The sequence below is a fragment of the Rhinolophus hipposideros genome (assembly GCF_964194185.1).
Source record: "Rhinolophus hipposideros genome assembly, chromosome: 20".
NCBI classification, from domain to species: Eukaryota; Metazoa; Chordata; class Mammalia; order Chiroptera; family Rhinolophidae; genus Rhinolophus; species Rhinolophus hipposideros.
Genome location: NC_138066.1, coordinates 38,527,656 through 38,548,576, shown reverse-complemented (window position 1 = coordinate 38,548,576; position 20,921 = coordinate 38,527,656). Strand labels below are relative to the sequence as shown.

Genomic DNA, 20,921 nt, shown 5'->3' with positions numbered 1-20,921 from the left:
CGCAGTGTCCAGCCTTCAGGCATCCATGCTGAAAGCTGGAGCCTCTCTGAGCTGAAAGCTAGGAGGCCCTTGAAGGCAGACTGTAAGGATTTAATTAGTGACCAACACGCCCACGCCCCTCACACCACCCTACTCAGGCTGGCTCAGTCTTTTGCAGCCATTGTAATGAGGCAGATTCAGTAGGAAGAAGGTTTCAGCCTAGTGTTTCCCAGCTTCCCCTTGTCTCTTTTAAGCTTCCAGACTGATAGGGCAAAAGGCCAGAGGAGTTAGATGTTTGGCTTCCCGTGGTCTCCTTTCTGCCCCAACAGTAAACAGAGACTGTGACCCAGGATGAGCAGAGTTACATCTGTTAGTAACAGCTTGAAGATCCAGCTGCTGTCGGAGGACACTTATTAAAGACCTGTCTGCCTCCAGCATCTTCTCAGGCTTTGTCTACAGCAAGTCACGACCCTGCCTTTCGGGAGTTCACAGTCCCAGTGTTTAAAAAGTTTCCAAATGGTCAACATCTCAAGTTGGTGCAATTCTACTTCAATTCTAGTGTACACGCTGTTTGCACAGATCGTTGCCACGCTGGGCTCACCCTCCCTGCGGCTTCCTGGTAACGCACAGGGCTGCTGGAGATGGAACCCAGAGAGGTGGATTCCTGTGCTTTGTCCTCCTATTTCTAGGGCTGTAGGTTGGCGTCGAGAGCTCTAATTTAAATTATGCTACCAATGTTGCCTGAAAGAAAAATGATCCTGAGGAGAGGTTTTCAGCAAATGAGTCTGGACATTACAGAAGGAAGCTGTCAGTTCCTTCTGGAGGGCCACAAACAGATGCATCTTGGGAAAGGAGCCAAGTGCTGGTGCTGCCATTTGCATGCTGATTTTTGGACTTGTAAGATTTCATATATTTATGTATATGTATATATGAAATCTTACGAAATCTAAATATATGTATATGAAATACACATATATACATACATATATCTACCTCCTGCTAGGGAACAAAACTTTGATTCTCTCCACTTGGAGAAAAGCTACTGTGGACGGCGTAGACATGTAGAAGGCAAGGCTTGAGCAGTCAATGAGGTGACTAATGTTTTGGGAATATAGGATTCACCACCCCGTTCTGGGGAAATAAAGTTTACTGTGAAACCAACAATAGAAAAAGATTCAGCCATTCTTTATGACAGCAAGACAGAACGCATCTATGGCTATGTGGAGGAAGTGGGCTGGAAGCCTCCTTGTTGAGCAGAGTGCAGGAATCTGTTTATGGCGGTGTGGTGGTAAGGCTGGGGGCTCACAGCGCATGGAATTGCCGTAGATGCTGAAAGGTTGACTTCTTTGCCATGTGGGATGTTTGGAGGATAAAGACATGCGGCATAAAGAGGCAGAGCCCCTATTCTCCCTGCTCTTCTCCTCCAGCCCAAGCCTGACCCGGGCCCCTCAGGGTCTGCCAATGACCTGCTCTGTGTTTGGTCTCTTCCTCAGGGTGAGTGTGAGCCTGGGAGATGGCAGTGATGGAAATGGCCTGCCCAGGTGCCCCTGGCTCGGCAGTCGGGCAGCAAAAGGAGCTCGCCAAAGCCAAAGAGAAGACACAGGCAATGGAGAAGAAGCAAAGCTCCATCAACAAGCTTGAGGCTGTGGAGAAGAGCCCCGTGTTCTGTGGGAAGTGGGAGATCCTGAACGACGTGATTACCAAAGGCACAGCCAAGGAAGGCTCCGAGGGAGGGCAGGCCGCCATCTCCATCATTGCCCAGGCCGAATGTAAGGGGCCGCAGGTTGGGAGGTATTGGCAGAGAGGGCAGATGGGCGGGCCTGCAGATGGGTGCAGCCCTTGTGCAAGGGTGGCTGGCACAAGTGAGGCTCGGGGTCCCCCTGTGGAAGAGGGAGGTCAGGGTGCCCAGTCTATGAGATTCTCACAAGACACAACTGGGGGAGTTAAGCCAAGAAAGAGTGGAAAGTGAGAGCTATCACAGTGCTGGGGAGTGAAACACTGGGGAGAAATGGCAAATGGAGGCTTTTACCCCTTCTAACCAGAGGTGGGAGGCCGGAATGCATGGGCTCCCCAGGTCCTGGGGATTCTGCAGGATTGTCCAGCAGGCGCTTAGCCTTCTGCTGTGACCTGGGCAGCCTGAGCATCTTTGGAGAGGCCCCAGACAGGAAAGGCCAGGTCTCCTGGAAAGCCCCTCTGGGGCTTGATTCCCTTCCACCTCAAGGTGGCCCCACCCCAAAGAATGAACACCTGCTCCTGGGCCTGCTGGGCAAGTCCACGGGCCGTAGGCTGCTGCAACGTGAAGCCTGCTCTGGTCCCTTCTGGTCCCTACAATACCTCAAATGACTTGAAATGCTGGCTGCCTCCAGAGCCTGAGAAACTCCCAGGAAGGTTGGGCAGGGCCAGGAGGCTCCTCTGTCCCCCACCCTCCCTCCAACCCAGGAGGTTTCTTCGGGCAGAACCTGGTGAGACGGACAGCTCGTGACGGCATTTTCCCACATATACACAAAGCCTTCTGGCTGGTTTTTGAGGAAAGATGAATCAAAAGTGAAGTGGAGTGAGTGACATAATAACACACACACACACACTCACACACTCACACACGCTTATATTTATTGAGCCATTAATATATGCCAAGCACTGTATTGAGGGTTTGTAGACCATCTCATGTAAGGTTCACAGTAAGTGGAGTGAGGTGGGACCCCTGTAACCCCACATTATAAGCATGTTCTCTGCTCTTGACCCGTAAGCTGGGAGAGGGGGATGAAACCGGCAGGGAGAGGAGCTGGCATGGGTAGGGAGGTGAGCCGCCAGATGGAGGGGGTCTGGGAAGGAGGAGAAGCAGCAGCCCCAGACGGTGTCTGTAAAATGCCGCCCTCCTTAGTGCTGAATTCCTGTTCCGTTTTCCCTCCCTTCTGCTTGTCCAACCCCTTTTTCTTTATTTAAAAGGTGAGAATAGCCAAGAGTTCAGCCCCACATTTTCAGAACGGATTTTCATCGCTGGGTCTAAGCAGTACAGGTAAGGAGGCCTTGAGTGGGACACGGGGAGCTGAAGCCGGCGTCCTCCCTCCCCCAGCTGCTCGCCCAGGCCGCTCCCAAGTGACCCTTGGCTCCCTCCTCCAGCACCTGTGGTGTAGTCTTGGAACCCGCCCAGGCTTTCCTGGCTGAGCTGCTCTCTCAGCCAAATAAGCTTTTCAAAAGCTTTTCATGGCGTGTGGATAACTGCCTCTGGGTCACATCAGCTTGACGTTTTATTTTTATTCAGAGTCCTTGCTGCTCCCCCTTGTTTCCCATCAATAGGGAAGGTGCTGGGAACAGGAGTCACTTTTTCGCTGGTGCGTGACCATAAGTGCAGGCCTAGAGGGCCACTCTAACTATGGGAGAAAACTGCTGTGTCTTTTCTCCTGTGGGACACACCCCAGGAGGAAACAGGCGGGACAGACAGACTCGCAGCTGTATCGTCCTGTGGAAAGGAGAGCCGACGCGGGCCCAGTCTGTTCCCAGGCTCCCGAGCCCCAAAGATGACTTCTGGCAACTGAAAGTTGAACCTGGAAACAATTTCCTCGTCTACCACCAGGCAGACTTTTTTATCATTGGAATTTGGAAACTGCTAGTGATAAAAAGTTTGTGAGGAGGGCTTTCACCCTGGGACCAGGAAATGCTTAGTGTTCGGTCCAGATGCTGTCCCAGATGCCTTTTGTCCAGGGCAGGGGGTGTCTGATGGACCCACTTCTTTCAGCTGCTTGAGAAAGCATGTAGGCCTCTAGCAGCCTCCCAGGACTGGGGTGAGTCTGCCTCCTTCGTGGGGAGCAGAAGAGGAGGCCATGGGAAGGTGACGGAGGCTGTGGCCTGCTCCACAGCTGTTTGGCAGTGGTCCTTGCAGAAACTCTTGCCAGTGCCTTAATACCCGGCAGGATCAGAGTCCAGCGAGATCCATGGTGGTAGTGAGCCTCAGGCCACCAGAGAAGGCCAGCTTCCCCTGGTCCTGGGACAGAGTCTCTGTGTTTCTGCGGCTCCTCACGTTCCTGTGGCCACTAGGGATCAGAGGTGACCAACCTAGACTGTCCCTCCTTCTGGAGGCAACAGAATCAAGCTCTCGTCAATTAGAGGCTGAGAATGCCTATCATGGGGTGTGGCCCTCCAAGGACAGCTTACCGTGGAGAGCAGGGAGAGAAGTGTGTGCCCAGAGGAGCAGCGTGCACCCCGTCACAACAGTAATGACTGCTGTTTGTCGGAAGCTTGCCTGTAGGGCCAGGCGCCGAGGCAGGCTTTTTAAATGAGCGGTTTCATTTAAGCCTCCTCTCCACCTACGTGGCAGAAAGTACTATACCCGTTTTATAAATCATAAAATGGAGGTTCTTGGGGTTTTAGGAATGTTCCCATGTTCACACAAGTAACAACTAACGTACTGGGATTTGTCTATGACTCAGTTACCTAAGCAGTTACCTAAGCAGTTACGTCTTTCTTCCTCCTCACGCTCAAAATGCGTATCTGTCCCCTTTTTGACAGCCAGTCTGAGAGCCTCGATCAAATCCCTAACAATGTGGCCCACGCAACAGAGGGCAAAATGGCCCGGGTGTGTTGGAAGGGGAAGCATCGTAGCAAAGCCCGGAAGAAACGCAAGAAGAAGAGCTCGAAGTCCCTGGCTCAGGTGGGAGTGGCCTTGGCCAGACCCCTCCCCAGAACTCCCGAGCAGGAAAGCTGCACAGTCCCCGTTCAGGTGAGACCCACTACCACCCCAGAACAGGCTCACGGGGCCTTCAGGACGGCACCTATGCCTTGGCCCTGGCCTGTGTTCTAACACCTGTGTTTTCCCCATAGGAGGATGAGTCCCCACTCGGTGCCCCGTATGTTAGAAATGCACCCCAGTTCACCAAGCCTCTGAAGGAGCCAGGCCTTGGCCCACTCTGTTTTAAGAAACTCGGGGAGGGCCTCCGGCCTGCACTGCCTCGATCGGAACTCCACAAACTGATCAGCCCCTTGCAATGTCTAAACCATGTGTGGAAACTCCACCACCCCCAGGATGTCGGCCCCCTGCCCCAGCCCGCTCACCCCTTCCCCTACAGCAGGCTGCCCCATCCCTTCCCATTTCACCCTCTCCAGCCCTGGAAACCTCACCCCCTAGAGTCCTTCTTCCTGGGCAAACTGGCCTGTGTAGACAGCCAGCAGCCCCTGCCCGGCCCACCCCTGGGCAAATTGGCCTGTATAGACAGTCAGAAGCCCCTGCCTGGTCCACCTCTGGAGCCCAGCTGCCCACCTCGCGGCACGTGTGAGAAGTTTTCTGTGGAAGAGTACCTGGTACACGCTCTGCAAGGCAGCGTGAGCCCCGGCCAGCCCCACAGCCTGACTAGCCTGGCCAAGACCTGGTCGGTGGGGGGCTCCAGGCCCCAGGAGCCCAGCCCCAAAACTGAGGACAGCGAGGGGGTCCTGCTTACTGAGGCAAGTAATCCCCAGATATATGTACACATACCACCACCACCACCACCGAGTCCTGGGCCGAGAACAGCCAGAAGTCAGGGAGGGCCAGTGGGGTGTACCTGCAATGGGAGAAGGGGCATCACTGGAAATCTGTCAGACCTGCTCTCAATTTCCCACCCTTTGGGGGGATGGTTTTCTCTCTTTATCAAAGTCACTCATGCATGTGATAACAAATGAAATCGTAAACAAATTGCTTATAATAGATGAACAGTAGTCTCCATTCCACCTCCAGGCTCACTTCTCAGTCTTTTTAGCTGTTTCTACTTTTAGTTCTGGTTGCTCACCTCCTTATTGCTGGACTGAGTGTGTATGTATGTGTATTATATGAATAATACATATGCTGAGAAACAGGAATAAGAAAATATCAACTTCAGAAGTTACCTCGTGACACCTGATATGAAAGATGAGGATTTTGCCTATCTTCACTACTCCCCTACTTTCCCCTTTTCTTCTAGTTCTCTTACTGGATAATTTTGTAACTTGAAATGATTTTCACACACTTAAATTTCTGGGTTTTTTTCCATCCCTCTCTGACATTATCCCTTGGCCCCCTTCTGCCCCCCTTCACTGTCCCTCCCCTTTCTTCTGCCTTTTAGCTCCTGAGATACATTTTTTCATTGTTAAGGTTGTTGACAGTTCAGTTTCTGTCCCACAAACACGAGTCCAGGAGGTTTTCATCACAAGAACCGGCTTCCATCCAGCAGCATGCAAGACCCTCCTTTGCCTTCACATTATTCCCATAACCCCCTCTCTGGGTGCTGCCTTCCATACCCCGCAGAGTTCTGCCCCTGACCTTGTGGTGTCTTTGGTTGTGAGGGCTCAGCCCCAGCAACCTAGCAAGGACCTCCAGCTGGAGAGCCTTGTTCACTGTAACTCTCTGCGGCCTTGGCAACTGAAACTTGCCTCTTTTCTCCTGCCAACCCCAGAAACTGAAGCCAGTGGATTATGAGTATCGAGAGGAGGTCCACTGGGCCACGCACCAGCCCTGCCTGGGCAGAGGCTCCTTCGGAGAGGTCCACAGGATGGAGGACAAGCAGACTGGCTTCCAGTGTGCAGTCAAAAAGGTATGCCAAGGAAAAAAAGGTGGTCGTGAGAGATGGACATTATGAGGAAATGAGACATAGCAAGAGACCCAGGCCTGTCTGACTAGAGTTCACCTTTGAACCACTTTTCAGGGAGGATGGGGAAGGAGGACTCATGTTCCTAGGATTTCGATTAGAGACAGAGGCATGAACCACCTCTCCTGCTCCCTCATTTCACCAGTGTTAGAACTGGAGACCAGAGAAGGTCGTGTGTCTTGCCCAAAGCCACACAGCTGGGCCTGGAACTGAGGCTCCCCTCTGACAAATCACACAGGGCCACCGGCAGCACATCATAGAACTCAAGGACTCAAGGGTGTCGGCACTGTGCCCCACCCCTTCTGTCACCTTTTCTCCTCCCTCTGATTCTCAGCTCACCTTGACTGGAAGCCACCTTGTCCCTAGCCCGAAGCTCTCATCCAGGACCTCTAAGCCAGAAATCAGAAACATTTTCACGGGCCATTTCCTTGGCCCGTTGGCAAGGTGAAATAAACTAGCTCAGAGATGGACCTTGTTTTCAAGTGGCTTTTGTCAAGGACATTCTGATCCCCAAATGGAAAGGGACCAAATAGCCCGACCAAGCAGGCCCTGTGCAGAGTGGACATGAATTCTACCGCTGTCATGGGTGCCTATGACTTTAAGGGGAGAAGACACAAATTATGATGTGAATCACCCTGGCTCCCCTGGCTTGTGCGTGAGCCAGGGTGTTAGAGTTCTAGAGTTTGGGCCTCAGGGCAACAGGAGGAAAAAGGGGACTATCCATAGGTATTACCCCAAACTTCAGACATACTGTGTCAAATAAGCAAGCTCCACCCCTCTACCCCAACTGACCAAAACGCGTGCGTGGTTCTTGCCAGCGTGGGTCATCTTCCACCGGGATGCCAAGGCCATGTGCCTGACCTCTCAGCTGCAGCTCCCTCCCCAGGCCACTGGAGAAGGCTCAGCTGTCCCTCCTGAGAGGCGGGTGGGAGGACAGCAAGAGGGTGTGAAGTGTCCTGGAGCTGTGCTGGGCAGCTTAGTCACTGGGCTTCTCAGCTGTTCCCCTGCTGAGGTCCTCGGAGCCCTGGGCAACAAGGTAAACAACCCTAATATAGTAGAAGAGGAGAAATCCTCCATTTCTCACCTCCCGAAGGTTCCAGTCCCAGTGCTCTGACTACCCACGTCATTCAGAGCTGCTGCAGGAGCGGCTAGAGCATCCACGCAGAACTCTGCCTCCTCCCATCCAAGGTGTCAGTGCGGGTGGCTCCTGGGCAGGCGACACTGCAGCCCTGGGCTGGACAGACAGCCCCTCCTTTCTCTCCTTTCCTCGAGGGGAGGGGTAGGGTAGGCAGAGGGGTCCTTTAGGATGTTCAGCTGGAAGATCTGAGAAACAGTTCCCTGCAGAAAGTGGAGGATGGTGGCATGGACAGGGTCAGAGGCCAGGCTGCACATAGGGTCCGGGTGAGTCTGTGCACCCTCCAGTGCTCCCTGGGGAGGATCCAGCACTTCCTGGGTCCTCCTTCCAGCACAGCCTTGGCCCCAGGTCAGATGTTGATTGGCCACAGGTCCAGGGTTTCATGTAGGGTTTTTGTCATTTAAGATTCTGTTTGACCTTACTTTGACTTGCAAATAAATACAGGCTCATTATAAAAGAATTCAAATGATACCCAAAAAGCAAAAGTCTCCCTGTTCCCCAGTCCCATTCTCAGAGGTAAGTTCCCTTTGACATAAATCTTTTTAGACTTGTTATGCACATATAAACATGTGGTTGTTTTCTTCCTTAAAATGAGGTTGTACTGTAGAGGTGGTTCTGTGCATGTTTTTTAATGTAATAGTGAGTGTATCACGGACCGAATTCCTTACTGGTACATATGCATTGCTCTAGTGCTTTTTAACAGTCGATGTAGAAGTTCTCATCCTAGCCAGTGAGTGAATTCACAGGATCCAGGAATTCCTGGAACTTCATTCTAAAGTGTGTGTGTGTGTGTGTGTGTGTGTGTGTGTGTGGTGTATGGACGCACACATATTTTTTTATGGGAAAGGGTCCGTATCATTTAGCAGATTTTTCAAAAGAGTTTGTGGCCCAAAGAACCATTTATTTGAGAATATCTGGCTCAAGCATGGGGTTCTGGGTGCCTCCTTTTAACTCTGCCCCTGATCTGGGGTCATGTGGCCTTGGCCAAGTCAAGCCAGCTGTTAACCGTGTTGCCCCGAAAATAAGACCTACCCGGAAAATAAGCCTTAGCATGATTGTTCCGGATGATATCCCCTGAACATCAACCCTAATGCGTCTTTTGGAGCAAACCTTAATCTAAGACCCGGTCTTATTTTGGGGAAACACAGTACCAAGCACCTGCTCTGTGGAGACAATGAGAATACCACTTCATAGGCTACTGTAAGATGTAAATAACCAATGATTAGAAATGCTTGGAACACTGGCCTGTGTTAGATGGGCATTAAGTATTTGTTCTCATTAACATCCTCTCCACTGTGCAGCCCTCTCTCCCTTACCGAATGAGGACACTGAAGTCCAGAGGGGAGGTGGGCCGGACGGGCAGATGGCCTGGGCTAGTGGCCTGTGGTCTCTCCCCAGCCCGGCTCTCCTGGGAATGCCCTTTGCTCTCCTTGAGCTGACACAGATTTCTAAAGCACCTTGTGTTTTGAAGGGTCCCCTCGGACCCTCTTTCATTGCGTGAGTGGAACTTATGGATCTCTTAAAAGTTAAAGCCGAGGTTCTCAAACTTTCTTGGTTCACAGCCCTTAATGTCTCAGTAATTTTTTCATGGTACCTACCCCAGGCCAAAACACATACCTAACAGTTCCATTTATTCAGTAATTAGGTCAAATAACTGTCTTTATCCTAGCAACTTAGTATCCATTTGAATAGCAATACACATAAGTTGAAAGAAAATGTTTTCTTCTGTTCTTCAACAACCATAATTATAAGGGGATATACTGGTTGGGCACTGCACAACTTGTCAAACTTTGAAATCACCTTTATTTCCTGCTCCACATTTTCTCGCTGAAGTACTCTGTATCACAGCAACCTCTAAAAACCTAGTTTCATAAAGATAGATCATCAAAAGGAATGCAGCGTGACCTAAGTTGAAAGTGAACTATCTCGAGCTACGGAGCTTACCCGGTGTCCCGCAGATGTCCATCACTGCTGTTTCCCTCAAAAGTAAAACTATCCTGATGTACCCCTCTGAGTTCTCTGTGGTGACCCAAGGTGCTTCAGCTCACAGTTCAGGAGCAGTAAGATTAAAGGCATTTGCTAATACAAGTCCTGTTTGGTGAATTAGTTCCAACTCAGGTTCAGAGCTGGAAACACTGACAAAGAGTCAAAGTTCATGCAAGTTGATTTAAAAAAAAAACAACTAGATATTCTTTACGTAACCAGAAGAGAGACATTTTCCACTGATAGGCAAAAGTCCAAAACCCCCTACATCATCCGATCTCCTCTTTGCCAAGTCAGCAGGTTTCCAAAGAAAACCAACCCTGCCAGGTCCTGACTGATTTCTTCCAGGCGGGTTTTGCTACCACTGGCACCCCCTGGTGGTACCTCTCAAGGCAAACAGGAGAACGAGCTGCAGCCAGAGAGAACAAGTCTATTAGGAAGTCTTAAGTGCTCAATAAACTGCTTCTGTTTGAGCTGGAGGGAGAAGGTGGGAAGCTAGCATTTCCTGAGCACCAACTGATTGCCAGGCCTGGTGCTGGTTACCATCCCTCCAAATCCTCACTTTACCAGGAGCAGATGCCACTGTCCCCACCTTTCACGCATGAAAACACATAGCTTTAGAACAGTGATCTACCTTTGGAAGTGGCCGAGGCAGGGTCTCAGCCCAGGATATTTATATCTAAGACCTATTTCTTCTGCAATGCCATGCTGGTCCCTGCAGGAAGGAGTGGATGGTCCCAGGTCTGCCACTCCACGGCTGGTTGGGCCTTGGCCCAACCCCTTCCCAGAAGCTTCTCCTGTGCTAGGAAAACAGCTGCAAACAGAATAAACAAACACTGTGCTATCTACATGGACATTTTCGTCCTTGGAGGAAAAAGACATATAATGCTAAGAGTTGAGAAGGGTGCTGAGGATCCAGAGGCATTGATAGTCAGAATCTTGGTGACATCACTCTGGCTGCAGAAAAGTCAGAAACCCAGTATCTGAAGAGTAGACATTGATAGACGAAAGGGCCTGTGTCCTAGAAATCGCCCAGACAGTTGTGCTGGGGTCAAAAAAGTTCTGTGTTTGGCAGATTTGAGGGTGGGCAGCATGCCAGGAGCCTGGATAAGGGTTGCGGGTTTTGTGTGATTATAGTGTTTTCGCACATGTCAGCATTGCAGAACTTGAATCAAGTCCTGGGAGTTGCCCCTGACCGCCAGGGTACACAGTCTCTGAGGGTCCAATCGACCTACCAGGGCCCTGCTGGGCCTCAGCATCATCACTGGGGACATCAGCAGTCACTGCTAGGAGCACCTAGGGTCCTGACAGGATGATAGGGAGCCGGCCCTGGTCCCTCACGCCGACTTACAGCCACCTCTGGCCCCTTCCAGGTGCGAGTCGATGTGTTCCGGGCAGAGGAGTTGATAGCATGTGCAGGATTGACCTCACCCAGAATCGTCCCCTTGTACGGAGCAGTGAAGGAAGGTCCTTGGGTCAACATCTTCATGGAACTGCTGGAAGGTGAGAAACCAAGCCAAGTCCCACTCTTTCTCCCTCAAAATTCAGAGCCAAGGGTTTCCCCAAGTCTTGCCCAGGTTGACCTTGATCCCCAGTCGGTCAATCTATTTTTAACCTCGTGACCCTGTGACATCAGCAGGAAAGGCCTGCTTTTCCACCAGCTGCCCTTCAAAGACCTTTGCCCTTGGTTTGGAGGCCTGGAAAAGCCCTCTGTAAAGACTGACCATTCGTCTCCTAGGTGGCTCGCTGGGCCAGCTCATAAAGCAGAAGGGCTGTCTGCCAGAGGACCGAGCCCTTTACTACCTGCACCAGGCCCTGGAAGGGCTGGAATACCTCCACACCCGCAGGATTCTACACGGCGATGTCAAAGGTGAGGCTCGGGCTCCCACGGCCCTAGTCGCCAGCGGGCTCCTTCCTGGCCCCATCCTGCCTCCTGTCCTCCCCAGTTTTCTGGGCCTTCCAGGCCACCTCAGAGGCAGGGCTTCAGTGAGGCAGACCGGGCTGTGCCAGTGGGAAGGGAAGTGTGTTTCCCCAAGCCCTGTAGTTCCAGTAGGCGGTGCCCACAGAGAACTGCAGATAAAGCTCCTACGCGCTGGTGACCACTAGGGAAGGGTAGGGGCAGCGGAGCTGAGGGGCAGCGGAGCTGAGGGGCAGCGTCTCCACGAGTGAACTCTTGGAGATCCTGCCTGCTGCCTGCCTCGAGCCTGAACTGATACCCTCCTTCCTTCCTCCATGACTAATGAAACTAATCAGAAGCAGCAGTTGCCACGTAGGGTCAGCCAGAACATTGCCTCACTGGAGGCCCAGATTGGGCCAGGGCCGGACATTACTCACCTGTTGCTCTTCTTCCTTGGGGCGGCATGACAGCTGACAATGTGCTTCTGTCCAATGACGGGAGCCGTGCGGCCCTCTGCGACTTTGGCCATGCTGTGTGCCTTCGACCTGATGGCCTAGGGAAGTCCTTGCTCACAGGTAAGACCCCCCACTGCCCCAACCCACGATGATAATAGCCAGTAGCCTTTCCTAAGCATTAGCCATGTGCCTTCTCCTATGCCTTCCATAATACCAATCAGAGGCGTGAGCACTTTATGTCCATCATTACTTCAGCTCAACAACCCTGGATTAAGCAAGGCTTTTGGTATGCCTAAATGTACTAACGCATATCAGGTGCTCATTTCTAGTGTTCCCTTTACACAGAGAAGGGAACCGAAAAGCTGTGCTTCGCCCTACGCCCCAGATCTTCTGCCTCAGCATTCCCATGGGACCATCCCACATGTCCAGCCTTTTTGGGGGAGCTGTGCTCCCAGCCTGTGGCCTCAGCCTTCCCACACCTCTGAGAGCGCAGTTTCTGGAAGGATAAAGGCCTGGGCTCTGCAGCTGGAGACTATCTGGCTTTAACTTATATTTTTCCGTTTATTAAAATAATCCACACCCATTGTAAAATACTTGGCAACTACACAGGTAAGTGGTATAGAAAGGGAGGAAAAAAAGAATTCTTACCATTCCTCTTGCCCAGAGAGACAATCTTGAGTATTTTAGATAATTTGTTTCAGGTCTTTTTTTTTTCCTGTACATAGTCAAGGCCATTATAACAGGGTATAATTTTGTACCCTGCTTTTTTCACTTACAGCATTAAGTATAAAATGATTTTATTTTGACCCAAGGAAAAACAATCTTTTAGAAGTGATTACTTATTATTAAAGAATTGTTGGTAATTCTGAAAATGTAAATTGAATATAGACACCTGTCTTCCGCTTTTTTAAAAATTTGTTTTTTATTACAAAAATAATTTCTTTTCTAATATCTTTTGCAGAAAGTAGAGCTAAGCAAATATGAAAACTATAAATCACCAGAAAAAAATAGTTTACATCTAGTATCAATCCTTTTAGTCTTTTATGCATTAAGTTTCCTATTACTTTTTCTTCACTTACTAAAATTTTGGGAACGTGATACCATTAATTAGTCTTCTACAACCTAATTTTCAATGTCCAGGCCGTTCCTCATTTTGAAAAGCACTTTAAGGGCTTGGTCCAAAGGACATAGTCCATATTGGGGTGATGTATTCTTTGTGCCCGGCCCCAGCGAAACCCCTGACTTCGCTCATCGCCAGCAGGTTTGGAATGGAGGCTTTCTCTCTGTTGGAAGTACTTTCATGAGACCAATGCAAGACATCTCAGGAATGGACTGAGGTAGTCATTGCAAAGTCACAGGTGACTTCTCTGTCTCCCTCGCCTCCTCAGGGGACTACATCCCTGGCACGGAAACGCACATGGCTCCCGAGGTGGTGATGGGTAAGCCCTGTGACGCCAAGGTGGACGTGTGGAGCAGCTGTTGCATGATGTTACACATGCTCAATGGCTGCCACCCCTGGACCCAGTACTTCCGGGGGCCGCTCTGCCTCAAGGTCAGTAACAGCAGCTGAGACGGAGAAGGGAAAGCCAGCGGGGCTACGGGCCCGGGCTGCAGGCTTAGGTGACCTGCCATTTGGGCTGCACTTAGTGGCAGATGGCAGCAGGGAAGAGAAATAAGCCTCACCATACATGTGGGATCCTCCAAACCTGAAGGTCCAAGGGGAGCCCCTAGGTGAGGGATCGCCTTGAGTTCCTGGAAGGTCAGGGTTCTCCTCCGTCTACACCCTGAGCCACCGCTGCCTGCAGCCCCTGACAGGCGAGGCCTGAAGGTCACGGGCGTCTTGTGGCCTGGCTCTGGCCTGTCCTGCCTGGCCCCTTTTTTCCTTTTTCTTGGAAAAGTCTCAGCCCTCATTCTGGCCGAGGCCACTCCAATCCTTGTGACCAACCCCAGCACAGCAAGGTAGGGAGAGTGGAGAGAAGCAAGAACAGAAAGCTGGGTGCTGGGAAGGGAGGAGGAGACAGGCCTCACATGTTGTCTTTTGACCCCCAGATTGCTAGCGAGCCTCCGCCTGTGAGGGAGATCCCCCCATCCTGCACCCCCCTCACAGCCCAGGCCTTAGAGGAGGGGCTGAGGAAAGAGCCTGTCCACCGAGCATCCGCAGTGGAGCTGGAGGGGAAGGTCAGCCTGGCACTGCAGCACGGTGAGAGCCCTGCACTGACTGGGCAGGGGCAGGAGGGGCGGTGGGTCGTGTTGTGGTCAAGAGCAAGGTACTCCTGCCGGAGCCTTAGTTTCCCCATGTAGGGCACGGGGATGGCACCACCTTCAGGCTTGCTGGGAAGACTGAGGCGATGTGAGTACAAGTACTCAGTACTGTGCCTCGGTGCAGAGGCAGTGCCCAAGAGATGGGGGAACAGGGTTACATAGAAAGGGGGGACTGAACTCATTAGGGATCAGAGAACGTGACATAAAGCCGTGCATCCCTCTTCAGCCATTTGAGTGGGAAAAATCCGACAGTTGGTAGTGCCAAGTATTGGTGTGGATGTGGCTCCAGCAGGAGGGTACCTGACAGCACTCAGGCAGACGTCTGCAGACCTGTGACCCACACTCCACTCGGGGGAGCCCTCCCACAGGAATTCCCACAGGTCCATAGTGGGATACAGATAGCAGAGTAGCGCAGCGGAAGCGTGCTGGGCCCGTAGTGGGACACACTGCAGCCTCATTTGTGGGAGGGGAGTTGAGTGCAGTTGGGTGTCCCACTCTGGGAGAGTGGAGAGGTCAGGGTGAGGGTTGCCCCAAGGAGCACCATGTAGTAGTTAAAGCAACTCGATGTTTACAGAACAACTTGGCTGGATCTTAAAACCATAGTGCTGGGTGAAAAGAGGACCAGAGTGAGGCCTACAACACAATGCCTTTTCTGTGAATTAAAAAATTGATAAAAACAACACACTTGACAAGAATGAGATCAAACCCAAAGTGACACATGGAACATAACAGAATGTCACCTGGGGATAGGCAGGGGAAAGGTGGTGGTTATGGGAATGAAAAGGGAATAAATAAAACAGGACAGAGACTTTGCGTAGCCCCCTACCCCATAGACAGGAGTTATAAAGATGGCCCTGGGGCTGAACTACCCCCAACTTTAGAGAAATGGTGCCCTCAGGAAGCCCTGACTGGGAAGGTAGGGGTAAGAGAAGCAGAGGGTCAGGGAGGCCAGTTTAGCTGAGAACTCTGAGTTGCTTTTATCCCAGAGCAGTTTTTAAATCTTCTCTTTACTGTATTATTAGTATTAAAGTCCTTCTCTGGAGCTGATTATATCATTTTTTAACTTGCTGCTGTTACCTAGGAGGGAAATGGAATGAAAAGCACAACTGTCCTGTTCCCGTTATAGGAGGCCGTCTGATGGAAGAGGCCTGCTCTCCGAAAGTGTGTCCCTTAGTGGGGCAAGAGTCCTCCCTCACTGCTCAGGAAAGGCCACCTGGCCTGGTCTGGTCTGTACAGGCCCATGTCCACCTCACCACGTGTGCTGTCTGTTTTGTAGTGGGCGGTCTGAAGAGCCCTTGGAGGGGAGAGTATAAAGAGCCAAGACATCCGCCGCCACGCCCAGCCCACTCTCATCAGACTCTGAGTGTCCAGCCAAGCGAGCTCTCAGCAGGGGCCCTGGGGCCCCAACCAGCTGAGGACACAGCAGGCGGGGCCCCCAAGCTCCAGCCTCCTCTACCCCCAGATCCCCCAGAGCGGAACAAGTATCCAAGCCTGAACTGGGGCAAGGAGGAGTCTGGGACATGGGAACCCTTGCCTCTGTCCTCCCTGGACCCGGCCCCCACCAAAAACCCCAGCTCACCAGAGCGGAAGGCAACCTTTCCGGAGCAGGAACTGCAGCAACTGGAAATAGGTACGAGCGCTGCGGCCTCTGGGTCCCTGAGCTCGGGCCTGGGCCCCACCACAGCCTGGGTTTCCTCCTCTTTCCAGCCAGCATGGGTTCCCTTCCAGCCTCTTCCCCAGAGGTCAGTTCCTGCAGCCTGTGCAGAAAGAACACCACAGCTGGACCCCTCCCAGTCTTTCACAGCTGTCTTCTGCTTTTCTCCGCAGAATTATTTCTCAACAGCCTATCCCAGCCATTTTCTCTGGAGGAGCAGGAGCAAATTCTCTCGTGCCTCAGTGTCGACAGCCTCTCCCTGTCAGATGACAGTGAAAAGGTAAGTCAGCCATGGACCAGGGGCCAGGGCACAGAGCAGGTAGCTTTGTGTCCAGCTGGAAATGGGCTGTGTACAAGTAGTGGGTAAAGAAAGGGAGCGTGACAGAGGTCACTCGTTCTTTCTGGAAGTGGTCCTCACTGGGGCAGAGGGTGCTGGGGAATGAGGCTTGGGCTTTGGTCCCCATGGAAATACTCGTCCTGGAAATGTAATGACTCTGTGCGATGTCAGAAGGATAGTAGATGGGGCGAGGGGGATTCACACAGAGTGAGGGATATAAATGATAAACGTCTAAGTATTACATTGTCTTGTGCACCTGAAACTAATAAAAAAAGAAAAAAAGAAAGAAAAGAGCTGCCTGACAAATCCTAGGCAGATATAGAACATATATCAGGATATGTACAGCAAAAAATTAAAATGAACTTTATATTTGCAAAAAAAAAAAAAAAAAAGAAAAAGAAAAAGAGAAATACTCACCCTCCTGCATAAGCTCAGCCCCCTGCTTAGCCCCAAAAGTGCCCAGTAGAGCCATGTACCAGCCTAGGACACGAGCAGTTCCTCACCCCAAGGGAGGCTCAGGGCCCCTTTGCCCCAACACAGACCAAGGCCAGAGACGGCTCCCTGAGCCCAGGGCCCTGAGTCTCTGCCCACCGTTGTTGTTTCAGAACCCGTCCAAGGCCTCTCAGAGCTCGCGGGACACCCTGAGCTCCGGCGTGCACTCGTGGAGCAGCCAGGCGGAGGCTCGCAGCTCCAGCTGGAACATGGTGCTGGCCCGGGGACGGCCCACTGACACTCCGAGCTATTTCAATGGTACAGTCCAACACCCCTGATTCCCAGCACCTGATCCACCTGGGACTAGGGGACCTGAGAGGTTGATGTCCCCCTTTTCCCGGCTCGTGGGGCAAGGAGATGAAGGCACCTGGCACCAAGAACTTGAAGTACCTGGCTATTAAGTCATGTAGAGCCAAGGCCCTGATCGCCTAGGAGCCTCTCCTAGCGAGGCCGAGAGGCCATTGCGCCTCGTAGGCTGCTGATGGAGTCTCAGAAGTCAAGAGTCAAGAGTCTTGGCCTAGAGTCAAGAAACTGAGCAATGAAAGTCTTCTGAAGGGAAAAGAAAGAACAATCCCATGAGCATTTAAATCAAGAATTCAGCAACAAGTGTTCTGGGATCCTTCTCTGGAATTTGAGGTCAGAATTGAAGAAAGAAAATATATAGAGAACTTAGTTTTCGTACTTGGTTGCATAGGTTATGTTGTGATTTCGATAGAACAAGGGTTTCATCAGCTTGCAGTTCCCTGCCCCCCACCCTCCTCTCCCAGGGTCAGTATGACTCATGGTATCAAGCCCCCACAGCCTGGCCAGATGCTGCTCCGGCTCAGGAAACATTATAATCTAAGTTGTCCACAGTCTAATTTAAGAATCTTTGTTTCCAGTTCCTTTCTGCTTTGTGTGCACTCTGGGGTACTACTTCCCCATAGGAGCCAACCTTAGTTCTTTGCTTTGTGCAGGCCAAATTCTGGTGTTGACAGAAAATGGCCAGGAGGAGGTAGCAGGTGTATAACCTTCGTGCCACTCCAGACTAATATCATCTCTGCAGCTTCCTCCCAGCCCACCTGCTTCCCTCTCCTTAGGACTTCTCAGGGAGCCGGCAGCTGCTCTCCTGACAGGTCACCTTGTTTGCTTGCCTTCTAGGCGTGAAAGTCCAAATCCAGTCTCTCAATGGCGAACACCTGCACATCCGGGAATTCCACCGGGTTAAGGTGGGGGACATCGCCACTGGCATCAGCAGTCAGGTAAGGGGGCAGGTACATGCATCGAGGCCGAGTCCCAGAAGCCAGTGCACCTGGTCCAGCCCTCCAGGAGGAAGGCTTCTGAATAAGTAGAAATGACACCATAGAGAATAGTTGGCCTAAGATGTCCCCCAGGTTTCAGGGCAAGACTGGCAGTGGTGATTGAAGGGTCCCCAGGATCCTCACTTGGACCAGGTGACATTCTCCGAGTCCTCCAGAATGAAAGGCAGATAGCGCCCTGAGAGCTGACTGCTTGGCTGGAGGGAGGGAGGAGACCCAGTGGCGTAGGAGACGGGTAGCTTTCCACTTCCAGGCAGCTTCTGAGCCCCAGGCCACTGTCTCAGGCCCCCTGGTTTGCTCTGCCCCAGATCCCAGCCACAGCCTTCAGCTTGGTGACTAAGGACGGGCAGCCTGTGCGTTACGACATGGAGGTGCCAGACTCGGGCATCGACCTGCAGTGCACCCTGGCCCCCGATGGCAGCTTCGCCTGGAGCTGGAGGGTCAAGCATGGGCAGCTGGAGAACAGGCCCTAACCCAGCCTTCCGCCACCGGCTCCACTCAGCCAGAAGCAGACTTCCTTCTGGTTACTCAGTGCTGCCGCAGAGACACAGGCTCAGCCTGCTCTCAGGGAGCTCAGCGGTGGGACCAGGGGCTAAGTGGTGGCCAGCAAAATGCCACCCAGAATTTCCCACCGGTGTCCTGCCTGACCTGCCAAGAGAACACTCTGTACCCACATGAGGGGGAGGAAGAAGGCAGGAGGCTCTTCCCATGGGGCACAGAGAGGGTCTTCTCTGCCCTGGTCCAAACAAGCCGGCCTGACTCCCTTTGTGACGACTTGCTGTCAGTCAGCGGAGAGCAACTTCCGGCCGGGGTCAGGGAGGGCTAGACAAGACCCCCGCCCCCAGGTCCAGTACAGGACCAGGCAGCAGGTGTGCCTACCCTTGAGTTAACAGGGGCCTTCTAACCCCCTTGCCTGGCCTTGCCTCGCCATTGAACCCCCTTTTAGATCTGAGAATTCTTCAGACAGTCAGTGGGGGAGGAGTGCCTGACACTGGGACACCTCCCTGGGAAAATGCATCACATTTTTCAGGGTATTGCAACACAGGTCCTGCGCTGAACTCAGCTGCAGCCTAGGACCAAAGAAGGAGTTTATGTGATATGGGTCTCAGTCCCCAAGCATGTGTCCCTTTGCTGCTGGCCACCAGTCTTCTCCAGAGCAGCAGGCCCAGCACTGCCCCGACTAGCTGGCACTCAGTTCCCTCACCTGTAAAAGTGAAGGGTGACATGAGACCTACCTTACAGGAACCATCTGAGTATGGGGCAGGATAGACGCAAAAGAAAGAAGCAGACGCAGGCGCTATTGTTACCCAAGCCACAGCTTTCAACCTGCACACCAGCTTCCTGAGACACAGCTCAGACCTCACACCCACATTGACGTGGCCCGGCCCTGGCCATAGGGCCACTGCCAGCTGCACTTTGCACTCTGATGACCTCAAAGCACTTTCATGGCTGCCCTCCAGAAGGGCAGGTCAGTGGTTCTGCTTAAACATAAGCAACTAGGAGATGAAGGGACAAAAGTCTTGACCTGTCTCCATATATGTGACCCTTTAAACCTCCTCCAGATTTGTTTAAGATGAGCCCTTCCCGTTGCCCAGCCCAACCTCTTTGAGGGGGAGCTAATCAGAACTCATGTAGCATTAATCAACTGTGAATCACTGGGGGATGAGGGCCTGCTAGCCACAGCTCCTAGGGGTGAGGGGATGTCCCCTGAGATCCCTCCTTGGGAGAAGCTTGTCTCCGTGGCTTGCCAAGGTGCCCTCTATCTAGCTATCTGCATGGAGCCGTACCACTCCCCAAGGAGAGACCCCTGCCCCCAGCACATGAAGAACTGCAGCCTGGGTACTGCAGAGTTCAGGTTGTAAAGAATTCGTGGTAAGCAATAAAGTTTGCAGTAATGACAAATGTGTTTAAACCATGGTTATCTCTACTCTTTCCCGTCTGCTTGCTGAACCTCAGATCCTAACAGCCGCCTCCCTTTGCCTTCATGGCGGGATCTTGTCAAATCTGCCCCTTGTTTGGGGCAAGGACCATTTTTAACACGTAAATGGAGCTGCTTTTCCCACCACGCTTCCCAGTGGGTGCTTGCAGTCCCATCTCTATCTATTCAGAACAGTTAGGCAAGGTGCCCCACCTGCTGGCAGGAGGGAATTCCCTGCCAGGCCAAGGGGAGGAAGAGGACGCCAAGGCCTGGGCCCTGAGCAGCCGTGGATAGGTGAGGCATGCATACCACGTGCCCAGAGCAGAGATGGCCACATCCACTGCTCCTGTCCGGAGGCCAGGCTTCCAAGGAACTGAACTGGGAGTGCTCCTGGACTCAGCGCTTCAGCCGCCTTCTGAGTGCCAGTGCGTGATCAGAGATGGCTTTCTCAGAGCGGGCACCGTGGTCATGGGACAGGGGCCTGTCTGAGCACGATGCCACCGGCACACAGGGCGCCTCATGTCATCTGGCTCCACACCCCCTGAGCTTGTGCACAAGTGTGTGTGCGCAGGGACGCACCTGCACACCTTGGGGTAAAGGCTGCAGGTTCAGCGGGTTCTCAGAGGGGTCCTGGGAACACGGAGGGGGCAGCGGCCTTTGCCATCGTGCCCAGGACAAGTGCAAGGGCCAGTCTAGCAGACCCCTGGCGTGCGGCGCTGCCCTAGTCACCGCTCCGAGCCTGCTGTGGAGGAACAGAGCCGCCGGAGGTCTCCAGCGAGGGGCTCCGGCTGCGGGGCGCGGCGGGGCCGCCTTCTCCGGGGGTCGGCACGTGACTGCCTGGAATCCCGAGAGCTCTACCCTGCCCGCCAGAGTCCCTGCAGGGACGTCACAGAGTAGGCGACATCACAGGCGCCGGCG

General features: G+C 52.5%; 1 protein-coding gene across 1 annotated transcript in view; it reads left to right on the top strand.

The window, feature by feature from the left end:
• The window catches only part of MAP3K14 (mitogen-activated protein kinase kinase kinase 14), a 40,227-nt gene extending 20,233 nt beyond the window's left edge, over positions 1-19,994 (top strand). The window contains exons 2-16 of the mRNA XM_081028190.1: positions 1,473-1,748; positions 2,926-2,995; positions 4,486-4,696; positions 4,798-5,415; positions 6,381-6,518; positions 11,064-11,193; positions 11,429-11,560; positions 12,058-12,162; positions 13,431-13,594; positions 14,092-14,242; positions 15,581-15,934; positions 16,132-16,238; positions 16,901-17,045; positions 17,928-18,028; positions 18,394-19,994. Of these exons, the coding sequence (XP_080884316.1) occupies positions 1,493-1,748; positions 2,926-2,995; positions 4,486-4,696; positions 4,798-5,415; positions 6,381-6,518; positions 11,064-11,193; positions 11,429-11,560; positions 12,058-12,162; positions 13,431-13,594; positions 14,092-14,242; positions 15,581-15,934; positions 16,132-16,238; positions 16,901-17,045; positions 17,928-18,028; positions 18,394-18,558 (2,847 nt within the window). The 5' untranslated portion in view covers positions 1,473-1,492 and the 3' untranslated portion in view covers positions 18,559-19,994. The remainder of the gene's footprint in view (positions 1-1,472; positions 1,749-2,925; positions 2,996-4,485; positions 4,697-4,797; positions 5,416-6,380; positions 6,519-11,063; positions 11,194-11,428; positions 11,561-12,057; positions 12,163-13,430; positions 13,595-14,091; positions 14,243-15,580; positions 15,935-16,131; positions 16,239-16,900; positions 17,046-17,927; positions 18,029-18,393) is intronic.
• The last annotated feature ends 927 nt before the right edge of the window (positions 19,995-20,921 follow it).